At 50.6% G+C, this 23,360-nt stretch overlaps 1 protein-coding gene across 2 annotated transcripts in view; it reads left to right on the forward strand.

The window, feature by feature from the left end:
• Positions 1-20,707, forward strand: part of Abca3 (ATP binding cassette subfamily A member 3) — a 56,409-nt gene extending 35,702 nt beyond the window's left edge. For both annotated transcript variants that reach the window (XM_021220947.2, XM_021220948.2), the window contains 16 exons: positions 897-1,047; positions 4,930-5,028; positions 6,861-7,047; positions 7,674-7,977; positions 8,685-8,958; positions 10,236-10,440; positions 10,752-10,971; positions 11,143-11,301; positions 12,534-12,706; positions 15,294-15,422; positions 15,556-15,750; positions 18,020-18,207; positions 18,566-18,736; positions 18,990-19,180; positions 19,316-19,389; positions 19,758-20,707. In XM_021220947.2, coding sequence (XP_021076606.1) covers positions 897-1,047; positions 4,930-5,028; positions 6,861-7,047; positions 7,674-7,977; positions 8,685-8,958; positions 10,236-10,440; positions 10,752-10,971; positions 11,143-11,301; positions 12,534-12,706; positions 15,294-15,422; positions 15,556-15,750; positions 18,020-18,207; positions 18,566-18,736; positions 18,990-19,180; positions 19,316-19,389; positions 19,758-19,889 — 2,852 coding nt within the window. In that variant the 3' untranslated portion in view covers positions 19,890-20,707. The remainder of the gene's footprint in view (positions 1-896; positions 1,048-4,929; positions 5,029-6,860; positions 7,048-7,673; positions 7,978-8,684; positions 8,959-10,235; positions 10,441-10,751; positions 10,972-11,142; positions 11,302-12,533; positions 12,707-15,293; positions 15,423-15,555; positions 15,751-18,019; positions 18,208-18,565; positions 18,737-18,989; positions 19,181-19,315; positions 19,390-19,757) is intronic.
• Positions 20,708-23,360: the final 2,653 nt, after the last annotated feature.

The raw sequence follows: 23,360 nt of genomic DNA on the forward strand, positions 1-23,360 counted from the left end.
GCTGGCCTCGAACTCAGAAATCCGCCTGCCTCTGCCTCCCGAGTGCTGGGATTAAAGGCCTGCGCCACCAGGCCCGGCTAAAGCAGAGTATCTTGTATGGTGGGGCTCTCGCTAAGCCACATCAGGGCTACCAAGAGCAGGAGCCTGTGGGAGTAGACAGGAGTCCTGGAAGTGCTCACCACTGCTTTCCTACATGGGGCGCTGAGAGCCATCTTCACTGCATGGCCCAGTCCAGCAGGTCGCTGTGTGGAGTGTCGGGCTTGCTGTTGTCGCTGCCTGGTCTAGCGTCACCATGCACATACCCCTAGAGATCCCCAGCAGAGCCAGAGCAGGTTAGACAGGGGCCCCATGGTCCCAGGTGACCATGTGCCTAGTGAAGATACTGGGGTACCTTGATCAAGGAGTGGTGTCCATCTCTACTAGGGCCTCAAGAGTTCTGCTTGCTGCTTGCCCGTCTACCCAGATTGCCCTGGGTCCAACACCCTTGTCTCTGAAAGGAATAAGAGCAAGCCATTTCCTGCAAAGCATTGTTGGACGAGAAGCCAGATAGAACTCACTATCCACAGCGCAGCCCCACAGCTCCCACTGCGTCCCTTCCCTGCAGCCATGTTCAGCATGAACCCTCCAGTGCAGACACACTCATATGCTCAGACTATTGCCATGCTTCTATCCTCGGAGGTCTCTGGCATCCAGTAGGGGTGCCTGGCTACATTCAGTGAAGAGTCCCCAGCACTGTAGGTTGTGGGAGGTAATGCTCAGCGCTGTACGGAAGAGCCCGAGAAGCAGCTGCTCTGGCCCGTTTGCACCCATTGTGCAGATGCTTCCCCATGGTCCTGCGTGGCGTGGCAGAAGCAGTGGGACCTCCGGTGGGCCTAATTTTGGTCCATGTGTTACAGGAGCTGGCTACCACATGACACTGGTAAAAGAGCCGCACTGCAATCCTGAAGGAATCTCTCAGCTAGTGCACCACCATGTCCCCAATGCCATGCTGGAGAGCCATGCTGGGGCTGAGCTGTCCTTTATTCTTCCCAAGGAGAGCACACACAGGTATGCATCCTAGAGAGCCACAGATCCAGACCCAGGAAGGCCTGTGGCTGTGAGGGCTCTAGACCCTGTCTGTTATAACTTCGGAGCACCTCTCGATCTTTAGGTCGGGGATGGGCAGTGGCAGGGTGAAGCACCAACTGGGCTTATGGGACAAAACTAGGGTCCCACATCCACTCGGGGTAGGGCCACTGGGTGAGGTGGACGCGGGGAGTTTGAGTGTGCCGCGAACTCCACAGAACTGCCAGGTGGGTATAGGGCTGTGAGAAGCTGTGGGATCCCGCTCCGGGGGTGAGGAAAGGGCACAGTCTGGGGTACCCGTGGAACTGCCGGAGTCGGGCACCACAGACCGCTGGGCACCTCGGAAGAGCCAGTTCTCAGGTCCCTGGGCCCCACAGATGCCCCACAGGGACGACAGGTTCTCACTCTGAGACATCCCAGATGCTGCTTTATGTCTCCGAAGAGCTGAGAACGGGCGGGGACCCTCAGGCAGACTCTGGCCTGGGGTCTGAAGGGAAGAGGGTAGAAGAGTTCTGGCAGGTTACCGCAGGGAAGGCAGCCCTAGGCAGGTTTATCACGAGGGTTGGTTTGGTGAAGACTGTGGCTGAGCGCCGGGAAGCTTCCAGGGGAGAGGTTAGATACTCAGCTCCATTGCTCCAGCAATGATGATAAGAGGCAGTCCATGGTTTTAAGGTGTTTATTGTAGAAAGGCAGAGAGAGGGAGAGAGTGGGGAAGGAGAGGCCGGCCATGGCCATGTGGAGAAGGTGGGGGAGGGAAGGGGGAGAGGGAGAGCAAGAGTAAGAGAAGAGAATGAGAGGTAAGAGAGTCAGAGAGCGTGAGGGGCAAGCAGCCCCTTTCATAGTTGGCTGGGGTTACCTGGCTCTTGCCATAACCATGGGGAGGTGTATACCAGGTAACTGCGGGGGTGGAGTCCAGACAGAATACCAGGAGCTTGGGGCATTGCCCACATGACTGATGGCCACACACCTCTCTACAGGGGGGCTGTGGGAGGCTGTAGCTGTGACAGAAGCCAGGGGCCCAGGAGGTGACACCAAACACCTTCTGACCCTTAGGGTCACCGGGGATCCAGGCCTGTGCTTGACAGGGACCAGGCTGTCTGTGCACAGCTCACTGCCCCACATGGGCTGAAATTGCTTATTACTTATTACAGCAGAGAGAGATGGCTGGCACCTGAGGAGGACAGATATACATCAGACAGGCTAAAAAACATCCACTTCTTGTCTGCATTCATACCCACACAGGCTCTCCCTTCTAACACCAGCTTGAATATATATAAAAGCTCTTGTCAAGCATGGTGGTGCATACCTGTAATCCTAGCACTTGGGAGACAGAGGCAAGAGGATCATTTCAAGGTCATCCTCAACTACATCATGAGTTCAAAGTCAGCCTAGGCTGCATCAGACCCTACTTCAACCTCCCTCCAAAAACAAGTAAATACATTTTAAAAACATATGTAGACGTACAAATAGTTATTTGTGGAGCTACCGTGCATCTGCAGACAAATTGTGAGTCTTCAGAACTTCTCCGTCTCAGGATTAGAAACAGCCAATTCACCCATTCCCTGGCTGCTCCTCCCTGTCCTTTCCTTTCCTTTCTTCTCTTCTCTTTCTTTCTTCAACCATATAAAACATTTTACAAACTTAAAAAGTCCCAGACTTTAAAAATTCCAGTGTTTCAAAATCTCAGTCTCAGACAGGCAATGATGGCGCCACACTCCTTTAGTCCCAGCACTTGAGACAGGGGCTGGCAGATCTCCGAGTTCAGGCCAGCCTGGTCTACAGAGCAAGTTACAGGACAGCCAGGACTCCACAGAGAAACCCTGTGTCAAATAAACAAAAAGTCTAAAATCTCTATAAAAGTCCAAAATCTCTTCCAAAACTTGAAGTCTCTCAACTGTGGACTCCTGTATTAAAAAAAAAAAAAAAAGTTAAATACGTTCTTAGTCACAACCAAATTAAAGCAAAAGCAGACTCCATCTGGTGTCTGGTGTTCCCTGATGATTTTCTGGGATCCTCAGACTTGGGCCGCTTCTCTGGCGCCCTCTACAGCACACACACATTGTCTCCTGGTTTCAGGCTGGCTCCACTTAACAGCTGCTGTCCTTGGTGTTCATCCCATGGTACTGGCATCTCCAAAATGCTGGGGTCTCTGCTGCTGGTGGGCTGCACCAATAGGCTTTCCTGGGCTCTCTTCAGGAATTCTAGCTCTGCCACACAGTGCCAAGCCTCAGCTGCTCTTCATGACTCCTCCATGCCTACACTACCAGTACCACCTGGGGGGTCTCCCCACATGACCAAGTGTGGCTCCCAGAATGAGGTACCTGATGAGGCCACCTCCGGAATACAGCTGCTACGTGCTGACTCTGAGGAAACACTTCCCAGAAGATTTCACCATAATGATGCTGGTCTTTTCTTCATCCCAGTTAATTTCTCAACTCCAGCTGAATAGCATTGATTATCCCAGCAAAGGTTTCACATTAGCTACTCCGGTATCTTGTTAAGCACAGCTGATTCACCATCTCCAGTAACTAGGACCACAAATTAACCGAAAAATCTGTAACAGTCTCAATAAGGTGACTTAAGACTTTCCCTAGAACTTCACAACCCAGGCCTCCATCATCTGCATTTCTATTAACACCTTTCTAGCCGCCACAGAACAGCTCACCAAAATTTGAACATATAATGGCTTTTCTAACCCAAAGTTGCAAAGTCTACAATTCTCTCAAAAGCACACTGTCAGGTCTCTCTTGGCAATACCCCACAATCCTTGAACCAATGTCTGTCTTAGAATTACTATTGCTTTGTCGAAACACCATGATCACCAGCAAGTTAGAGAGAAAAGGGTTTGTTTTGCTTACGCTACCATATGACTTCCTCACTGACGGAAGTCAGAGCAGGAACCTGGAGGCAGGAGCTGATGCGGAGGCAGTGGAGTGCTGCTTAGTGGCTTCCTCAGCCTACTTTCTTATAGAACCCAGGACCACAACCTGAGATGGCCCCACCCACAATGACTGGGCCTTCTCACATCAATCACTAATTAAGAAAATGCCCTACAGGCTTGCCTGCAACCTGATCTTATGAAGGAATTTTCTTAATTGAGGTTCACTCCTCTTAGAAGTTGACATAAAACTAGCCGGCACATCAAATGTGATTATGTAAGGTTTTGAAGAGGTCTAATGATTTTTTGTAACAGAGGTTCAAACCATTCTGCCAGCTAGAGACAGATGGTTCCACCGCACTTAACTTGGGGTGCTACCTCTGGGTGGTTGGTGTCTTTGGCTCTGTTATTTGTGGCTTTTGGATGTTGATAACTAGCAAGCTTTGGCTCCAGGACTCTTTTCATATCACCTGTTCTGTCGGAGCTTCTTATGGCTCCCTGGTTCCTGTGTGCTATTTCACAGTTTGTGCATCACATCTGTTCCACTGTGGTTCCTTACAGTGTCATTCTCAGTGTCCCCTGCCCTACTCAACTGGTAGGCTGTCAGAGGTTGGCTGTGTGAGCTCACGCTTGCTAGCTTGCTTGGTTCTCGGTTGTTCATAGTTCTTTTCTGGTCTCAGAGGTGGAAACATGAGCAGGATGACATAGTCACCCCTGTCCTCTCCTTTAAGCTTTTCTGTGAACCTAAAACTCTAAGAAAACTAAGAACTCGGGATGGAACTGTAGCTGTAGCTCACTAGGAGAACACATTCGAGGCCTCAGCTTTAATCACCAAATACATTTTTATATTCATTTTTTAAAGAAGGAAAAATGTCATTTCGATATCATTCCAACCTGTCTTTTCCTCCTTGTATAGAGGCAATTATTTAGGAACAAATTATTTGGAAGGTGCCTGAAAAAGCCTCGTTACCCCGGTCTTCTTTCAGGTTTGAAAGTCTGTTTGCTAAACTGGAAAAGCAGCAGAAGGAACTGGGCATCGCAAGCTTCGGGGCCTCTGTCACCACCATGGAGGAAGTCTTCCTTCGGTCAGTAGGTGTGGGCTTCCGTCGGTCCCAGACCTTTATGGGAGATGATGTTAAAGGGTTCTGCTCTGGAGCACTATCAGAGCATAGAGATGAGGGCAGAGGGCAAGGGCTCGGAGCCAGAATTCCGATGTGAGTTTTACAGACACCAGCATCTTCAGGAAGCCATGGCCTCTATGTGGGGAATGTGCCTGGGCTACCCAGGCTCCTTCCTGAGACAACCATCCACACAGAGCTAGTAAGTTCTCTGAGGCGTGGGTCACCCCACGGGATTTATGCTTTTACACTGGAAGTGTGAGGGTTAGCTAGCTCTCATATCCTTAGAGTGGCAGACCATTGCCATGGTTACTGGATATTTCTAGAATACTTGTTTAGCTGATACAGTGCTAATAACTGCAAGTAAAATATATACTTAAGTAATTTTTTTCTTCTTGAGGAAACTGTGGTCAGAGGAGGCAGAATAATAACTCACCAGAAGTTCTAAGACCTTGTGCTGTGTGTTCAAAGGCAGCTATCTCAGGGGCTGTGGGGACGAACAGGAAAAGCCAGCATTACTGCAGGGAGCCTGGTGGGCGGAAGGAGTCTGTGCATCTGGGAACAGAACAGCCAAGAGGGAGGGACGGTGGGAGGGAACAGGTGTTTGCTCACCTATGCCCAGCACGAGAGAATCAGAATGGCTTTGGTGTGTCTTGGTCCCAACCTCCTGTCGGCTATATCTGAGGGCTCCGTTCCAGTTTGCCCTCAGAAGCTGTAGGGCCTCTGCGCCTTAGTATTTTCTGGGATTTGGTGCCTGTCTAGTCCTGAGTGCTCTTGGCTGCTGAGTTTACATTCAGTGCATGGCCCCACCCAGCTTCTGGCTCTCCCACTTTACCTCAGCTCCAGGCCAGTGCCTGGCTGTGGTTTACCTGAGTCTGTCTGCCCCCTGCGGAGGATCCTCAGCAATAAAGGCAGGTAGCACCTGCAGACACTCAGATGGTGGGTGGCCTGGTGTTAAGTCAAAGAAAAGATTGGTGGGATGGTAACACTTGGTGTCTCTAAGTTGAATCTGTGATTTGACTGAAAAATCAACAGGTCTGGAGCCAAGGATGGCTTAGCACAGGCCTATCAACCTGAGCTTGGTCTGCAGGCTCCGCATAAAGGGGAAAGAAAGAAACCACTCTCTAAAGGGTCTCTGACCTCCACACATTCATATATTCCCCCCCTTTCTTTCCCTCCCTCCCTCCCTCTAAAGGCCAGGCATGGTAGTACGCACCTATAATCCCAGCACTCAAGAGGCAGAGGTAGGCAAATCTCTGTGAGTTCAAGGTCAGCCATGTCTGCACAGTGAGCACCAGGCCAGCTAGAGCTACATAGCAAGTTCTTGTCTCAAAAGGGGAAAAAATGGTCTTGAAAGAAAATCAGTTTTAAAAAAAGGGGGGGGGGTGGTCATGAGCCAGCAGAGTACAGCAAGCTTGAGGCAGGTAAGCAGGCGGGCAGTCTTCCAAGCAGGCAGAGACGAGCTTGTCTGGGCCAGATCGGCTGCTCAGTGGCTTCGGCCATCAGCCCTGACCACGCAGCTGCTGGAGAGCTTGGTTTCTGCGGGGCTGAGAGTCAAACCCAGGACCTGTGAGGTGTAGTTGGGTGACTTTGGTGATCTCCATGCACTGGAGCCCCAGCATGGACATTACTCTGGCTACCTAAATGTTCTGGAGATGTCTGCTGATGCGTGAATGAGTAGGAGGGAGGGTTTGCTGATGGCTTTGTTCTGCTTCAGAGCCTCTGTTTAAAGCCCTCTTTCTGGGTCTGTTCCCCTATCCACAAGCTGGTTTATGACTAGTGCCTGTGTCCTGGGACAGGGTTGGTAAGCTGGTGGACACCAGCATGGACATTCAAGCCATTCAGCTTCCTGCTCTGCAGTACCAGCATGAGAGGCGGGCAAGCGACTGGGCTTTGGACAGTAACTTGTGTGGGGTGATGGACCCAACGAATGGCATTGGAGCCCTCATAGAGGAAGAAGAAGTTTTGGTCAAACTCAACACAGGGGTGAGTGCCTCAAGCTGGGACCACACAAGGGCTGGGGAGGGCTGTCATCCTCTAAGCGAGCTTTACTGGTGCTGACATCCCCACCGAAGGAGCTATGGTAGAAAACAGAGGGCAGATTACAGCTGGTGCTGCAAGACTCAGCAGAAAGAGGAAACAGTCAGATGGCTTTTTTATTTGATATTTTTTGAGAAAACAGCTCACCCTGTTATCCAGGTTGGCCTAGAACTCAGTATGTAGACCAGGCTGGCCTCAAGCTTGTGATCACCCTGGCTCTTTCCAAGGGCAGGGTTGAAGATGTGCCCTGCCACACCCAGCTGAAATGTCCTGGTGTTCTAACTGGGCAGTCACAGAAAGCTGTGTGTGTGTGTATGACAATGAGATTGCCTTGTTGGGGAGCCCATATATGCCAAGTTTTGTGCTAATCTGCCGTGATAGCCACCTAATGAAGTCAGAGGGCAGGAAGGACCCTGCTCCCCTTTTATACCCAGCAAGGAGAATGTCAGCCAAAGTCCCACAGTGGTCATCGCGTGTGCATGCCCCATGTGGTATGCATGCCCTGTGTGCACCCCCTGTATGGTGTGCACCCCCGATGTACAGCCGTGTCATCTGCCTTCCCTCTGCTGCAGCTTGCCCTCCACTGCCAGCAGTTCTGGGCCATGCTCCTGAAGAAGGCTGCATACAGCTGGCGGGAATGGAAGATGGTGGCCGCTCAGGTCTTGGTCCCCCTGACCTGCCTCACCCTGGCCCTCCTGGCTATCAACTACACCTCAGAGATCTTTGATGACCCTCTCCTGAAGCTAAGCCTGAGCGAGTATGGTAGAACGGTCGTGCCCTTCTCGGTCCCAGGCACATCCAGGCTGGCTCAGCAGCTGTCTGAGAATCTAAGGGACATGCTGCAGGCTGAGAGGCAGGAGCCCCGGGAAGTGCTAGGTAAGGAGGAGCTGGGGCATGGCGTGGGGCCCAGTGGTGCTGACTCTGTCCCTGGTGTCTCTGGTGGGCTGTCCTTTACTGTCCTTTGCCTTCATAGCACAGTTAGCATCCCTGGCTTGGTCCTCATCATATCATGACAATTAAATTTGCCTTTGGACAGCACCAATGTCCCTTAGGCCAAATTTGATGGTACTGAGTCAGAGGAAATATTCCTGGGACACCAGAGACACAGTGTCACTGTTAGGACTTGGACATACTCATTCTCCCAGACCTTTTCTCAACAAAAGCAGAAGCCTGGTGATCTTCCTGTGCCGTGTTATTGGCGAGGTGCTAACAGTGCCCTTGTTCATCCAACACCTTGAACTTAAAACTACCTCTGAGTCTCTAATAGCCATAGATCAACATTGCCTCTGGCTTAGGACCACAGCGTTCTAGTTAAATGGAGTGTACACTTTTTCCTCTTACCGCTCCCTCCCACCGGCAACCCTGAGGTTCTGTGGACAGATTGATGACAAAATAACCAAATCCCTTCTTGGCAAATGGGTGTCTGTGAGCTGCCGGGAAGCTGTCCGCACCAAGATGGAAACTGCCGGCCCAGCATACATCCCATCCCAGCTGTGTCTGTACTGACTCCCTACTGAGAGTCAGGAGGATGGTGATGGTGTCCATCTGTCCCACCTGGTACCTGACACTGCATTACTCCACAGGTGACCTAGAGGAGTTCCTGGTTTTCAGGGCCTCAGTGGAAGGAGGCGGCTTTAATGAGCGGTGCCTGGTAGCAACATCCATCAAAGACAGAGGAGAGCTGACCGTGGTCACCGCCCTGTTCAACAACCAGGCATACCACTCCCCAGCCACGGCCCTGGCCATCGTGGACAATCTCCTGTTCAAGCTACTGTGTGGCCCTCAGGCCTCCATTGAGATCTCCAACTATCCCCAGCCCCGGAACACCCTGCAGGTCGCCAAGGACCAGTTCAATGAGTACGTATACAGCCCACGCACCCCTCAAGTGTCCCTCACCAGGACTTGTGACAGTGTCATAAGTAAGGCTTTGTAGATGGCAGAGTGATGTAATTACTCTTAGATGCTGCTGCTTCTTGGCCAAGGTCACTTCAGCCTTCCGCACCAACCATTGTGTGTCCACAAATCAGAAGTGAGACAGGCATCCCGGGTGGCTGCAGCTTGAGCATCTGCTGGGCAGCTTTGCCTTCTCTTCCCAGCAGGCTCCTCAGCAGTAGGGCAGGGCTGTACTTAGAGTTCAGGAAAGGCAATCACACCGGGCAGGCTGCAGGCTGGAAGGCCCACAGAGCAGGCTGAGGGGCACAGACTACCATGAGGACGGTCATCCAGGCAGGGTGCTGGTCTAACAAACACCAGTCATTCTTGAAAATGTCACTCACAGAGAAAACATCAGTCAGATGCTTGACTGTGCAGCCAGATGTGGCCCCTGCCCCTGTCATTTTGTTGCCTATCTCATTGTCCCCAAAACAGTTCTGTACCCTCTAGTGGTCACTCTCATTCTCCCAACACTCAAAACTGCTCACCTGCTGTCCCCATAAGGCTTCCTGTTGCTCTGTCAGAGCATGTCACCTTTCAGCGTGGTGTCCCCAGGCCCGTGTGCTCACTTCTCCCTCCTTCCTCTGCCGTCCGTTTCTTTCCCTTGTCAAATACTTTGTTTTTGTTTTGAGACAGCATCTTTACTATGTAGTTCTGGCTGTCCTGAGGGTCACTCTGTATACCAGGCTGGCCTAGAACCCAGATCCGCCTGCCTCTCCCTCCCCAGTGCTGGGATTAAAAGTGAGCACCAGCATGTCCAGCTTACCAGCTTACTCTTTACCTCAGTACCATTTGTTAAGATTTTCAGCCCTGGAGTAAATAAAGCCTTCGTGGCCTGTTTCTAGAAGCGGTTGCTGTCAACTACCTGTAGAACACAGGATGTAACAGAAAGAGGATTTATCTACCACAAAGGTCCAGGAATTTACAGTGAGGTCAGATTGGAGAGCAGAAGCCCCCAGAGGACACTGTGACAAACAGAAGTGCAAGTGTCCTGCTGAATGCTCAGGGACAGGTGACTTACAAACATCTAGAAGCCTAGGAGAGAATGCCGCCCTTGTTGCAGGACGCTGGGAGGCACTGTCCTTGGGGAGTGTGGTTCTTCCCCCTTGAGTGGTTTGGCTACTGTCCATGGCCTCGGATGGTCATGACCAAGGGCTCAGTCTTTCTCACTACCCAGACGCACTGTGCTCTGCCCTCCCCAGGGGCCGGAAGGGGTTTGACATTGCCCTCAATCTGCTCATCGCCATGGCATTTCTGGCCAGCACCTTTGCCATCCTGGCCGTCAGCGAGAGGGCCGTCCAGGCCAAGCACGTTCAGTTTGTGAGCGGGGTCCACGTGGCTACTTTCTGGCTCTCCGCTCTGTTGTGGGACCTCATCTCCTTCCTCGTTCCCAGTCTGCTACTTCTGGTGAGTGCTGGGTATGCTGGAGCCCTGCTCTGCACACCTGGGGTCCCTTTGCCAAGCCTGGACCATCAGGGAAGAGACCGTCTGGTAGCCAAGTCTGACCCGGGAGGCCAGTTGGAAACAGCAGGTCTTTTCTTTTCTGCTCTTCGATAGACAAGTACTGGGCTAGCTCTGCTGGATCTAGCTCTAATGACCAAGAAAGTGTTCCTCAGAGAGGTCCTCAGGTGGCAGGCACTGTGGAGCCAGCCCTCGGGTCTGACCTGGGAGCCTCCCGCTGGCCTGTACACTGACCCGCCCCATGTGTGCTGCTGCAGGTGGTGTTCCAAGCCTTCAGTGTGCAGGCCTTCACGAGGGATGGCCACATGGCTGACCTGCTGTTGCTGCTCATGCTCTACGGCTGGGCCATCATCCCCCTCATGTACCTCATGAGCTTCTTCTTCTCGGCTGCATCCACAGCTTATACCAGGCTGACCATATTCAACATCCTGTCAGGCATCGCCACCTTCATCGTGGTCACTATCATGCGTATCCCAGGTGGGAGACTGACCACCACCCTAAGCCACTGGCCACCCACTTACTCTGCTCAGCCAGTCACAAGGTGGGAGGGTGTCTAGAGCATTCTCCCAGAGGTGGGGCCTTCCCTGGACCATCCTCAGGCAAGAGTCTCGTGTCTGCCAGCAATAACTAGTCTGCACCTCTTCACAGCTGTGAAGTTACAAGAGCTTTCCAGAACCTTAGACCATGTGTTCTTGGTGCTGCCAAACCACTGCCTGGGGATGGCGGTCAGCAACTTCTATGAGAACTATGAGACTCGGCGGTACTGCACTTCCTCAGAGCTTGCTGCCCACTACTGCAAGAAGTACAGTGAGTGTCCAGACGGGCCCTTCTAAAGCTCTCAGTTTGCAGCCAGAGCTTCCCCAGGACTTGCCCAGCCAAGGGGCTCAAATTAATCTGTGTTCTGTTCCTGAGTAAGTTTTAGATCAGAGGACAAAGGACGACTTCTGACAATGGTCATCTTGCTCAGTGAATCCCAAAGATGTGCAAGGCTTCCTGTGACCTAAGATGCGTGGATCTCATGTGTCCTCTGGTCTCTTTAAAGCCACCAGAGTCCCATTATGAGGCTTTGCCCTGTAGAATGTATTTAATGCTAACAACCTTTCAGAGGCCCCACCTTTGAGTCCACAGTTGGATTCAGTTTCTGCCATGTACGGGTGTATAGCTGACCCCTACTGTCTGTGTCCCACGTTCATGCTTGGTACTCGGAGCCTCTGAAACGGGAGCTACGGGTGTTTGTGAGCCACTGTGTGGGCACTGGGAACTGAATCCTCCTCTGGAAGGGAAGCCAGTGATCTTAATGCTTCTCTCCAGCCCTGGATTTCCACGTTTTTAAAACCCCATAATAGGGATTGCATTTCAATTCCATAACAGGGCTCCAATGTTCTGAGTCATCAGACACTTGGTCCACATCATCTCGGAGTCCCACCCCTGCCCCTTACTCCTGCTTCCATGTTCTGGGCCTGTCCTGGTGCCCTGCAGCTTCTAAAACAGACTACTCTCCTTAGGTCGTTAAACAGTGACTCATTTCTTAACAAAGTCACATTGGTAGAGTTAGGTCTGTTTGGGTGTGGGAAGCTTTTTATACCTGGACCAGTCCCCTTTATACCTCAGCAGGGAGCTAGGCAGCAGACCTACAGAGCCCTGCATACCCTCAGGCAAAAGTGAGCCCCCCCCCCCATTGTTGCTGAGCATTGCACTAGGACAGAGCTTGTGAATGAATGCCTACAATTGGGGATGTGATTTAGGCGTCTTCACATTAATACTCAGTCCCAACTCAAGGTAGTGTGACTGGCAGGCAAGGGTGGAATTTGTGAGCAGTCCCTTGTCACAGGTGAGCAAGTGACACCTCACATGGCAAAATTCTTCCAGAGCTGAAAACATCTAGACTATTGTTTGACATTTACTTAAAGAATTAGGACATGGGGCCTTAGTGGAGGTTCTGGCCATTTGTGTGGCCTAGGGAGCTAAAGATAGAGCTGGGGTCTGGGATGGAGAGGGTCCTCAGCTGGAGGCCTAGCCTTGCTCTTTGCCCTGCACAGACATCCAGTACCAGGAGAACTTCTATGCCTGGAGCACCCCGGGCGTTGGCAAGTTTGTGACTTCCATGGCTGCCTCAGGGGGCATCTACCTCACCCTGCTCTTCCTCATTGAGACCAACCTGCTGTGGCGACTGAGAACCTTCATCTGTGCCTTCCGGAGGAGGTGGACTCTGGTGAGTGGCTCCTGGAAGCTCAGGAATGTTGGAAGGTGCACCCCACATCCTCCATGGGCCTGGGACCTGAAGGACTGCCACCCTGTGGCCTTGAAGCTTAGTCACCCCTCTCATTTGTCACACTGCCTCATGGCTGACATAAAGTGTTGCTGCAGCATGGCCAGATCCAAGTGTAGTGCCACAGCACAGGGAGGAGTTGCAGCATTCATGATTTCCAAGGTCTGCCATAGGGCCTGAGATCTGATGCTGTGGCAGCTTGAGACCATATGCAGAGGCAGTTCCAGAGTCATCTGAGGTGCCCAGCTGGACAGGTATCTGCTCCACTTGTTATCAATATACACATATATCCATTGTTTTTAAAGATTTATTTATTTACTTATTTTTATGTATGTGAGTACACTGTAGCTGTACAGATGGTTGTGAACCTTCATGTGGTTGGTGGGAATTGAATTTTAGGACCTCTGCTCACTCCAGTCAGCCCTGCTCACTCAGTCCCTGCTTGCTCTGGCCCAAAGACTTATTTATTATTTATGTAAGTACACTGTAGCTGACTTCAGACGTACCAAAAGAGGGCATCAGATCTCATATGGGTGGTTGTGAGCCACCATGTGGTTGCTGGGATTTGAACTCAGGACCTTTGGAAGAGCAGTTGGTGCTCTTACCCACTGAGCCATCTCTTCAGCCTACATATATCCATTTTATTTAACATGTACATGTGCCAATATGTCAATTTCTAGAAATTGACTCTGTCCTTCTTCCATGTGGCTCCTGGGAATAGACCTGGCTGTTCAGGCTGGCAGCAGGTGTCTTCACCCCCTGAGCCACTTCACTACCACACATATTCATTTCTTCATATATACCCATGGCTTCATTTCCTTCCTCACATAAACAAACAAGAACAAAGACTGTTGGAATCATGTTGGGTATCCAGATTAACCTGGATTGAATGGACTCCTCAGAAACATTTCAGCTTCTCCCAAATAAGTTCTCTCTACATGTCAGTCTTCCCAAACAGATGCAGTGGCCCACACACAGAGTCTCAGCTACTCAGGAAGACAAAGCAGGGGATTAGTTGAGCTCAGCAGTGAGACTGCCTGGATAACAGCTCCTTAAAGAAAACGAGATAATGATCTGGCAAGATGTTTCAAAGGAGCCAGGCAGTGGTAGTGGTGGCGCACGCCTTTAATCCCAGCACTCGGGAGGCAGAGGCAGGCGGACTTCTGAGTTCGAGGCCAGCCTGGTCTACAAAGTGAGTCCCAGGACAGCCAGGGCTACACAGAGAAACCCTGTCTCAGGAAAAAAAAAAGAAAAAAGATGTTTCAAAGGGTAAAGTGCTCACCACACAAGCCTGGCATCTTGAATCTGTTGAATTTGATCCCTGGAACTCATGCTGAAAGACAGAACCAAGACCTAAGGGCTGGAAAAATGGCCGACTTAGCAGTTAAGAATGCATACTGCTCTTGTAATGAACCCCAGCTCAATATCTGCCACCTGCCTTAGATGTCAACAACCAACTACCCATAATGCTAGCTGCAGGGGTATCTGACACCTCAGACTTCTGTGGGCTCCTCACTCATGTGCGGATACACACACAATAAAATTTTAACTTAAAAGAAGCCAAGGGCTGGAGAGATGGCTCAGCGGTTAAGAGCACTGACTGTTCTTCTAGAGGTTCTGAGTTCAGTTCCCAGCAACCACATGGTGGCTCACAACCATCTGTAAGAGATCTGATGCCCTGTTCTGGTGTGTCTGAAGTCAGAAACACTATGCTGATACATAAAATAAATGATGAATCTTAAAAAAAAAAAAAAAAAAAAAAAACCCTGAGCAGTGGTGGCACATACCTTTAGTCCCAACCCTCGTGAGGCAGAGGTAGGTGGATCTCTATGAGCTCAAGGCCAGGTTAGTCTACATTGTGAATTCCAGGATAGCCAGGACTACACAAAATTTCTCCGTGTAAATAAATAAATAAGAAAGAAAAAAGAAACAATACAAAAAGAAAAGAAAAGAGAAAAGACCTGAGAGATAGCTTGGTGGCAATGAGCCCTTGCTGCTTGTCCAGAGGACCCAGCATCAGGCATCAGCATGTATGAGCTGGCTCACGGCTGACTGTAACTCTTTCCAAGGGATCCATCTCCCTCTTCTGACCTTCACAGACAATGCACTCATGCAGTGCATGGATACACATGCAAGCAAAACAAAACCCATACATATAACATACATTTTTAAAAACTTGCCTGTAACTCCAGTTCCGTGGGATCCAGTGCCCTCTTTTTCCACAACACAAGGCATGCACATGGTACACAGAAATACATGTAAGCAGAACAACCATACACAAAAATAAATTTTAAAACCGTTTTCTTCCCACCACTGTGATTATGATCTCTCCTTGAGTCCCACAGTTCTTGTGCTACTGCCTCTATCCCTAGATGCTGAGTTCAGCCACTAAGACTGCCTGCTTCTTGTGAAAGAGCGGGTAGGGATGGAGGGATGAGAAGGCCCATCGAATTTCCCTGTCATCCTGGGCTCCTGGCCTACTTCCATGGGGCTGGAATTCACTTGTGTGGTCTTTATCCTCACTGATCAGGCAGAACTGCAGAACCGGACATCAGTGCTGCCTGAGGACCAGGATGTAGCTGATGAGAGGAGCCGAATCCTGGTCCCTAGCTTGGACTCCATGCTCGACACGCCACTGATCATCAATGAGCTCTCCAAGGTACGGCAAGCTCTGCCCTCCAGTGGCCACCCAGCTGGCCCTAGTGCCCCAGAAGCTAGTAGGGGATGGAGGCCAGAGGGCCTGGGTCATCTTCAGGCCTACTCACCCGGGGCTTTCTGGCCGGCATTTCCAGGTGTATGACCAGCGAGCAGCACTCCTAGCCGTGGACAGGATCTCCCTTGCAGTCCAGAAAGGGGAGTGCTTCGGCCTGCTGGGTTTCAATGGAGCTGGAAAAACCACAACATTCAAAATGCTGACTGGGGAGGAGACCATCACCTCAGGGGATGCCTTTGTTGGTGGTTACAGCATCAGTTCTGATATCGGGAAGGTGGGTGCAACAGGAATTCCTTACTGGTGTGGGGCAAGGCAAGATCGGAGCTACCCTGGAGGCAAGATAGACTTGTCTCTGGCTCACCATAGGCATAACTATATTTGTGGACATCAGGACAGAACAGTGACACATTGTAACTGTGTGGTAGACAGGAAAGAAATGCTAGCCAAAGAAACAACTCAGCTGCCCCCGTCCATCCAAGACTGTTCTGTGTCTAAATGTAGACAAAAATCAATAGATATGGATTTGAAGACCTAGAGAGATAAAAGGAGGGAAAGGAAGGCCCTAGCCCATCCACAGGTTCACACTCACTGGGCTGAAACCACAGTGGTGGACCAGGCACAGCCCACGTGTTCCCGGTGGACCAGGCACAGCCCACGTGTTCCCGGTGGACCAGGCACAGCCCGCGTGTTCCCTAATGCCTGAGAAAGTAGAGAAGGTGCCTGTGCCAAGCAGAGCTGGAAGAGGAAAGGGAATGGCAGTGGGCGCCTCCCCTGAGCTGGTGGCAGGGAGCACTGGACTGTGGCATCCCCACATGCCAGAATGCCAGGAAGTCCTCCGGAGACTCAGCTCTGAGATCGGAATACCATGTCCAGGTGTGTGAGCACAGCTGGAATACCGTGTCCAGGTGTGTGAGCACAGCAGCAGCAGCCAAGCCAATGCCATCAGCAGAATTTGCAGGCACAGCACTCAAGTAATAAACAAACTCCGTTTTTTTCTAGATTTATTCTATGTATATGCGTGGTTTTGCCTGTGTGTATATTCTGTGCATGCCTGGCCCCATGGAGGTCAGAAGAGGGTGGTAGGCTCCCTAGAATTAGAGATGCAGATGACTGGGGAGCACCATGTTGGTGCTGGGAACCAAACAGTTTTCTCCAAGGTTGGTGAGGGTACGGAGAGCCACCTGACGATCTTCACAGTCCACAAGCTCAAGTGTAAGGCTTTTAGTGTCTGGTTAAGATTATACAAATAACCTGTGTTTAAGGGTTAGAAATTGCTGGACACACAGCTTTAATCCCAGCACTCAGGAGGCAGAGGCAGGTGAATTCAAGGCTAGTGTGGTCTACATAGCAAGTTCAAGACAGCCATAGCCACATAGAGAAACCATCTCAAATAAACAAAAAAGAATTTACAAAGCATTAGAAATGTATGCACGGGTGATCTTGCAGTGGTCCACATCTGCTCTGAAAATGTACGAAGAGACGGAGGTGATACCAAACACACCTAACCTGAGGTCCAGAAGGAAAGATGTGGGGGAGCCACGCCAAAGCTAAGAACTGACCCAAATCCATTAAAACCAGACTCTAGATCTCCAAGGAGGAGAATCTCTCAATCCTTAGGGCCTGGCACACCTGCCCCAGCTAGCAGAAGGTACGGGGCAGATGGCACATGACGCCCATGAGTCAGGAGAGCCTGCTCTGCTGTCCTGGCCTTGCTGCCCATGACACTTGCTGAGAGAGACACCTCTGCCATCAAGAGTGGTGGCCACTATCAGGCTATTAACAATGAGCCCTTCTTATTAGGAGAAGAAACATTACCCGGTTGTTAAATGCCTGAGGGAGGGACAGAGTGTGTGATTACATGTCAGCTGTAAAGTTTTATGTGGGTGGCCACTTGTATAATAATGAAACTATTGTCTTTTTGTTGGCTTGTTGTTATTGGTCTTGTTCTTATTGTTGTTGTTTGGTTTTTGGTGGTAGTGGTGGGTTTTTCGGTTAGGTTGGTTTAGGTTTGTTGTTTTGATTGGTTGGGTTTTTTTTTTTTTCAAGACAGGCTTTCTCTATGTATAAGCCCTGACTGTCTTGGAACTCATTTTGTAGACCAGGCTGGCTTTGAGCTCACATAGATTCCTGTCTGTCCCTGCCTCGAGTGCTGGGATTAAAGGCATGCACCTCCACACCTAATGAAACCATTCTTACTTTAGTTAACCTCACAGTTGTCTGTCATAGGCTCCCAGCTTGATTACTTGCTGGTCCATCTGTCCCTTTGGCAGCCAGGTCCTTCCTGTGTCCCTACTTGGGTATTCCTACTTAGAGAGCTTCCCGTGTCCCTACTGGGTATTGCTTAGAGAGCTTCAGCTTTGGTAGGCCACCTGTGCCTAGTTACTCACTCTTTAGACAACCCTGGACAGCCTCATGGGATGTAGATGGAGAGCAAGCATCAAGGAGTGTCTCTATAGGCAGACACCATTGCGGGGGGGGGGGGGTCCTCTGGGTTAGAGATAACCTCTCTAACCCATTCCCTCCCATACCATATTCTAACATAGGTACGGCAGCGGATGGGCTACTGCCCCCAGTTTGATGCTCTGCTTGATCACATGACTGGCAGGGAGATGCTGGTTATGTATGCACGGCTCCGAGGCATCCCAGAGCGTCTCATCAATGCTTGTGTGGAGAACACTCTGCGGGGTCTGCTGCTGGAGCCACACGCCAACAAACTAGTCAAAACTTACAGGTGCGACCTATAATCACCTGAGATGAGCCCTGGCCTTCTCAAAACAATTTAGGGTCCCTTATCATAGAGCACAAGGTCAGTGGCTCAGAACCAGCCGCGAGATGTCTCAGACTAACTTACTATATGGGGGGACTTTCCTGTCATTTCCTGCTAAGACAGGCTGACTGGCCGTGCAAGGACCCCTTGTCCGAGCTCTCTCGAGAGCCTCCAGACCCGTGCAGTAGGCTTTCTAGTACTAGTCACCTCTTCTCTCTCAGCCCGGGTGCTCTAGCGTCCTTGGGTGGGGATTTGGCTGGGAGTGAGAGGATTCGGATTAATTACTGACCTTGCCTCCCGCCTGTCACCCATCCACCCCCAGTGGTGGTAACAAGCGCAAGCTAAGCACTGGCATTGCCCTCATTGGAGAGCCTGCAGTCATCTTCCTGGACGAGCCATCTACCGGCATGGACCCCGTAGCCCGGCGTCTACTCTGGGACACTGTAGCCCGGGCCCGAGAGTCTGGCAAAGCCATCGTCATCACCTCCCACAGGTAGAGAGTTTGGNCATCTGTGGGTCAGTGGAAGAGCCAGAATGGGTGGCTGGGATGGGAGCAGATGAGCAGACGCTATGGCAACAGCGTGCAGCTAGGACATTCCCCGGGCTCTGCATGTGGCTACTCTGAGCATGGGGAATCAGAAATGGCCTGGTCTGGGCACAGATCCTCTCTTGTCTGCACAAGACTGTCATTCAGGGTGGGCATCAGCCTCCTCCGGCACTGTCTCAGGCCTCCATCCTTTCCCCAGTATGGAGGAGTGTGAAGCCTTATGTACCCGGCTGGCCATCATGGTACAGGGCCAGTTCAAGTGCCTGGGCAGCCCGCAGCACCTCAAGAGCAAGTTTGGCAGCGGCTACTCCCTGCAGGCCAAGGTCCGGAGTGAGGGGAAGCAAGAAGTGCTAGAAGAGTTCAAGGCCTTTGTGGACCTGACCTTCCCAGGTGTGTGATGGTGTTGGGTGGGGCCTGGACCTGTGTGGGCCTATTAGCTGTCACACAGAATTTATCCCACACACCTGACCCCAAGGACCCCAGGCTGTCCTCTCCAGCCTGACCCACCTGGTCTCTTCTTTGCAGGCAGCATCCTAGAAGATGAGCACCAAGACATGGTCCATTATCATCTGCCTGGCTGTGGCCTCAGCTGGGCCAAGGTGAGTGCAGAATCCCGCAGGGTGCTACAGGGACCAAGAAGGAACTTCAAGGATTCCCCCTGCTGTGGTGACTCCAGGTTCTTTTCAGACTCGAATCACATTCTAATTTTCCTTTGCTGCTCACCCTGATATTGGCTGGGTTTGAGGTTTTATATGTAAAATATTTGAGGTGGAAGAAAATAAATGTTTGCATGCAAGGAAACTGGCCCAGAGATGGGACACAGTTTACCGTCGTGGGAGTGACTTCTCTAGGGGCTCTAGGACAACAGTGGGCAGTAGCAGGGTGAGGTCCAGCTTCCCATTCTCAGAGGACTCGTCCACCTTATGGGACCTGAACTCTCTTACCAATAGCTTTTCTGTTTCAAAAGGTATTTGGTATCCTGGAGAAAGCCAAGGAGAAGTATGGAGTGGATGATTACTCTGTGAGCCAGATCTCCCTGGAGCAGGTCTTTCTGAGCTTTGCCCACCTGCAACCCCCCACCACTGAGGATGGCCGATGAGGAGCTCTGCTGCCTCCAGAGCATCAGGTGTGGAAGTGGAGAATCCATGCTTAGCAGTGCATCCTCTCCCTCCCAGTTTCTCCTTTCTTTCATTTTTAATCACTCTTTTCTATGATGGACATGAAAAAAAAAATCAAGGTGATATGCACAAAGTGGACCATGTGTGTCGTTCGGTGCCTGCAGGCAGGAGTCAGCATGCAGGTTTCCACTCCTGAAGTCAGGTCTCTGGAACCACAGTCCCAGACCCCATCCTGCTGTGCACGACAGGCCTTGGTCTTTGGATGGGGAACTGTCCCAGCTGGTACTGCAGCCTCGGGGATTGAGCTGCTTTCCAGTGCTTGTCCAGAGAGAACCCAGGGACCTGTCTATGTTTACATATGACACTAAGCTCCCCTAGTGGGGAAGAGACAGCCAACAGGGTTGAGCAGCAACAAGGACTTCCAGGCTGCCAGGAATGAGCAGCAAAGTTACAAATACCTTCATAAAGGGAAGACACTGGCTATGACTAGGTGCTGAGACCTTTGGCTCCCAATGCAACTGCAGAGGCATCCTTGGATGTCAATGTTCCTTCCGGTATGGACAGTGGACCGGGCTGATCTGATCCTGAGCCAGATGTCATCCCACGGAGCATCGGCAGCACAAGAGAGAGCTGTGGCCAGACTTGAAGCACATCCTCTGTTCCTAGCTCTGTGCCTTCAAGAAGTTACCGGCCATAGGACAGTCAGGGGCCACTATAGGGCTGAGTAGTGTCATCTCTTGAGGGTACACTTAAACATATTGTGATTCTATAAAAAATAAAGGATAAGGGGATATGACCAGTCTTTGAGTCATACATATGATATGAGGAGGGGTCATGGGACTAGATCATTACCTCGAAAATTCCACATCCAATATAGTTTTCATACCAAGTTTCAAACAAAAGCAGGAGTTGGCTTTTCCTAGCAGAGAGGAAGCTGACAGGATTCACTGCTATGAAGTAAAGGATTAGGCATGAATTACTTTCCTTGTGATAAAATACTTGACCAAAGTAACTCAAGGAAGCATGTGTTTTAGCTCCTGATTCAGGGGCACAACGGGACATAGCTGTGGCGCTGGCAGCTGGAGTGATCGGCCATGCTGCGCATCTGCAGGCAAGGATGCTGGCCCCCACTCTTGACTCCCTTCTCTTCAGGACCTTAGACTGTGGAATGTTGTCACCCACATTTCTTATAGCTCAGTCTGCCAAGGCAGACACTGGGACTAGAAGGGAAAGGGAAATTGCAGGTCAGACTTCTCATCTCAGTACAACCTAGAATCTCCTTCACATGCCCTAACATGTCACTGTGGTGATTCTAAACCCCATCAAGTTGATCATCACAATGCCCAAAGGCAAACAAAAAGTGGGTCCTGTCTACACCAAGCAGACAGAATGAACTAGTGCAAGATAAAAAGTGGGTCCTACCGGGTGGTGGCGGTGGCGCACGCCTTTAATCCCAGCACTTGGGAGGCAGAGGCAGGCGGATTTCTGAGTTTGAGGCCAGCCTGGTCTACAAAGTGAGTTCCAGGACAGCCAGGGCTATACAGAGAAACCCTGTCTCGAAAACAAAACAAAACAAAATAATTGAGTCAAGGTTTCTGCATTTTACACCCTTCTAGAATTGATTAGTTTCAGAAAACTGCTTTTCAGAAGTCATGGCCACACTTCTGACAGTCAGGAACCACTGTAGAGCTGAATGGCCAACTCTTGGTTATCCAGAAAAAGGCTGAGGGACATGATCAGAGTCTGAGTGACACAGGCAATGGGGAGTTCTGGGGTTTGGTCACTCTCTGTCTCAGTGAGCTTTCTTTTTGATGGGATAAAGCTCTGAGGACAACTAAAGGAGAGGCCGTTCATCTCAGCTCAGGTTATGATCTAGCAAAGGAAACGCCAGCAGCTTGAAGAAGCTGCCCATGCTGTATCTCCAGTGAAGTGAACCTGGACAGCAATGGCTGCTTGTGCTCAGCTCACCTGTGTCTTCTTAAAAATTCAGTCCAGGATCCAGTCACCCCACAAACCACCCCCCACCAGTCTCGGTCAGCCAGGGGTGGATTGTTGAACACATGCCTAAAGACTGGCCGGGGCAACAGCTCAAAGTGTGAGCCTACACATTTCTCCGGGCCAGCTTATAGAGGTCAAAGCCACAAGGTCATGCGCAGGTGCAGAAAGGGCTGGCTGGTGGTCAGCCCTGATCAGCGTTTTAAACTTAATGGTTCAAATTGACCTTTAACTGGATGAGTCCTAAGTGAAGCTTATAGTTGTGGAATTTCTTAAAATTAACAAACCTCAGAACATTACAGGGTATATGGTCAGCCTGACCCTGCTCTGAGTCAAGTTTTTTTGTATGTGTCAATGACTGACAACAATATGAAATAGCTGGCAGGCATGGAACAAACTCGCTACAGATATTTGTGCTGGCTATTCCCGGTACAGGAATGTAGTTCGACTACATCTGGAATAACTACAATCCAGAAGTGGTGGGCATACCTGTGATCCAGCTTTTGAGGCTGGAAGACACAGGCTTCTGACCTGGATCTTGACCTAGAGATCTTGAGGCATAGTGGCCATGAAAAGCTAAGGCCCAGGCAAGGTAGTACATGCCTCTAATCCCCAAAGATTGAGACAAGCAGATCTCTGGGTTGAAGATCAACCTGGGACGGAACAAGTTCCAGATCCAGGTGTGGTGGCACAAACCTTTACTCTGGGCCACACCTTCTGCTGGAGGCCTACAAAAGGACACTGGAAGAAGGAAGACTCGCTCTTCTTCCCCTGCTTGCACTTACTTGCCAGCACATCTGTTGGAACCCACTTCAGGATTCCAGCTTATACAGAAGGCCAGCTGGAACAACCTGCCTCTGGGACTGAGCAACTACTCAAGGCTTGGACTTCCCATTCACAGCTGAACTGCAGACTGTAAGTCATTAGAATAAACTCCCTTAATATATAGAGACATTCCATAAGTTCTGTGACTCTAGAGAACCCCGAGTTCTCTAGAATACACTATGCTAGGGGGCGGTGTCAACACAACCTTAGGGAATGGGGCCACCACAGTGGGTAGGCCTTTCCACCCCTGTTAACCTAATTAAGATAACCCTCCATAGATGTGCCAGAGACCCATCTCCTAGGTGATTCTAAATCTCATCAAGACAACCATGCTGTCGCATCACTTTAAGACTGTTTGTTTTATTGTTTTAATTTTTTCAATATTTATTTATGTGTATGAGTTTTGCCCACCAGGATGTCTATGAATCTCATTATGTGCATAAGTGTTCTCAATCACTGAGCCACTACTCCTGTTCCTCTATTGTTTTGAGACATGATCTTACTACGTAGCCCTGATTAGCCTGGAGCTCTCTGGAGACTAGGCTACCTTCAAACTCTGAGATCTCCCTGTTTCTGCCTCCCAAATACTGTGATTAAAAGCACATGCCGGGCTGGTGAGATGGCTCAGCAGG

This window comes from Mus pahari, chromosome 21, assembly GCF_900095145.1.
Source record: "Mus pahari chromosome 21, PAHARI_EIJ_v1.1, whole genome shotgun sequence".
Classification (NCBI taxonomy): Eukaryota; Metazoa; Chordata; class Mammalia; order Rodentia; family Muridae; genus Mus; species Mus pahari.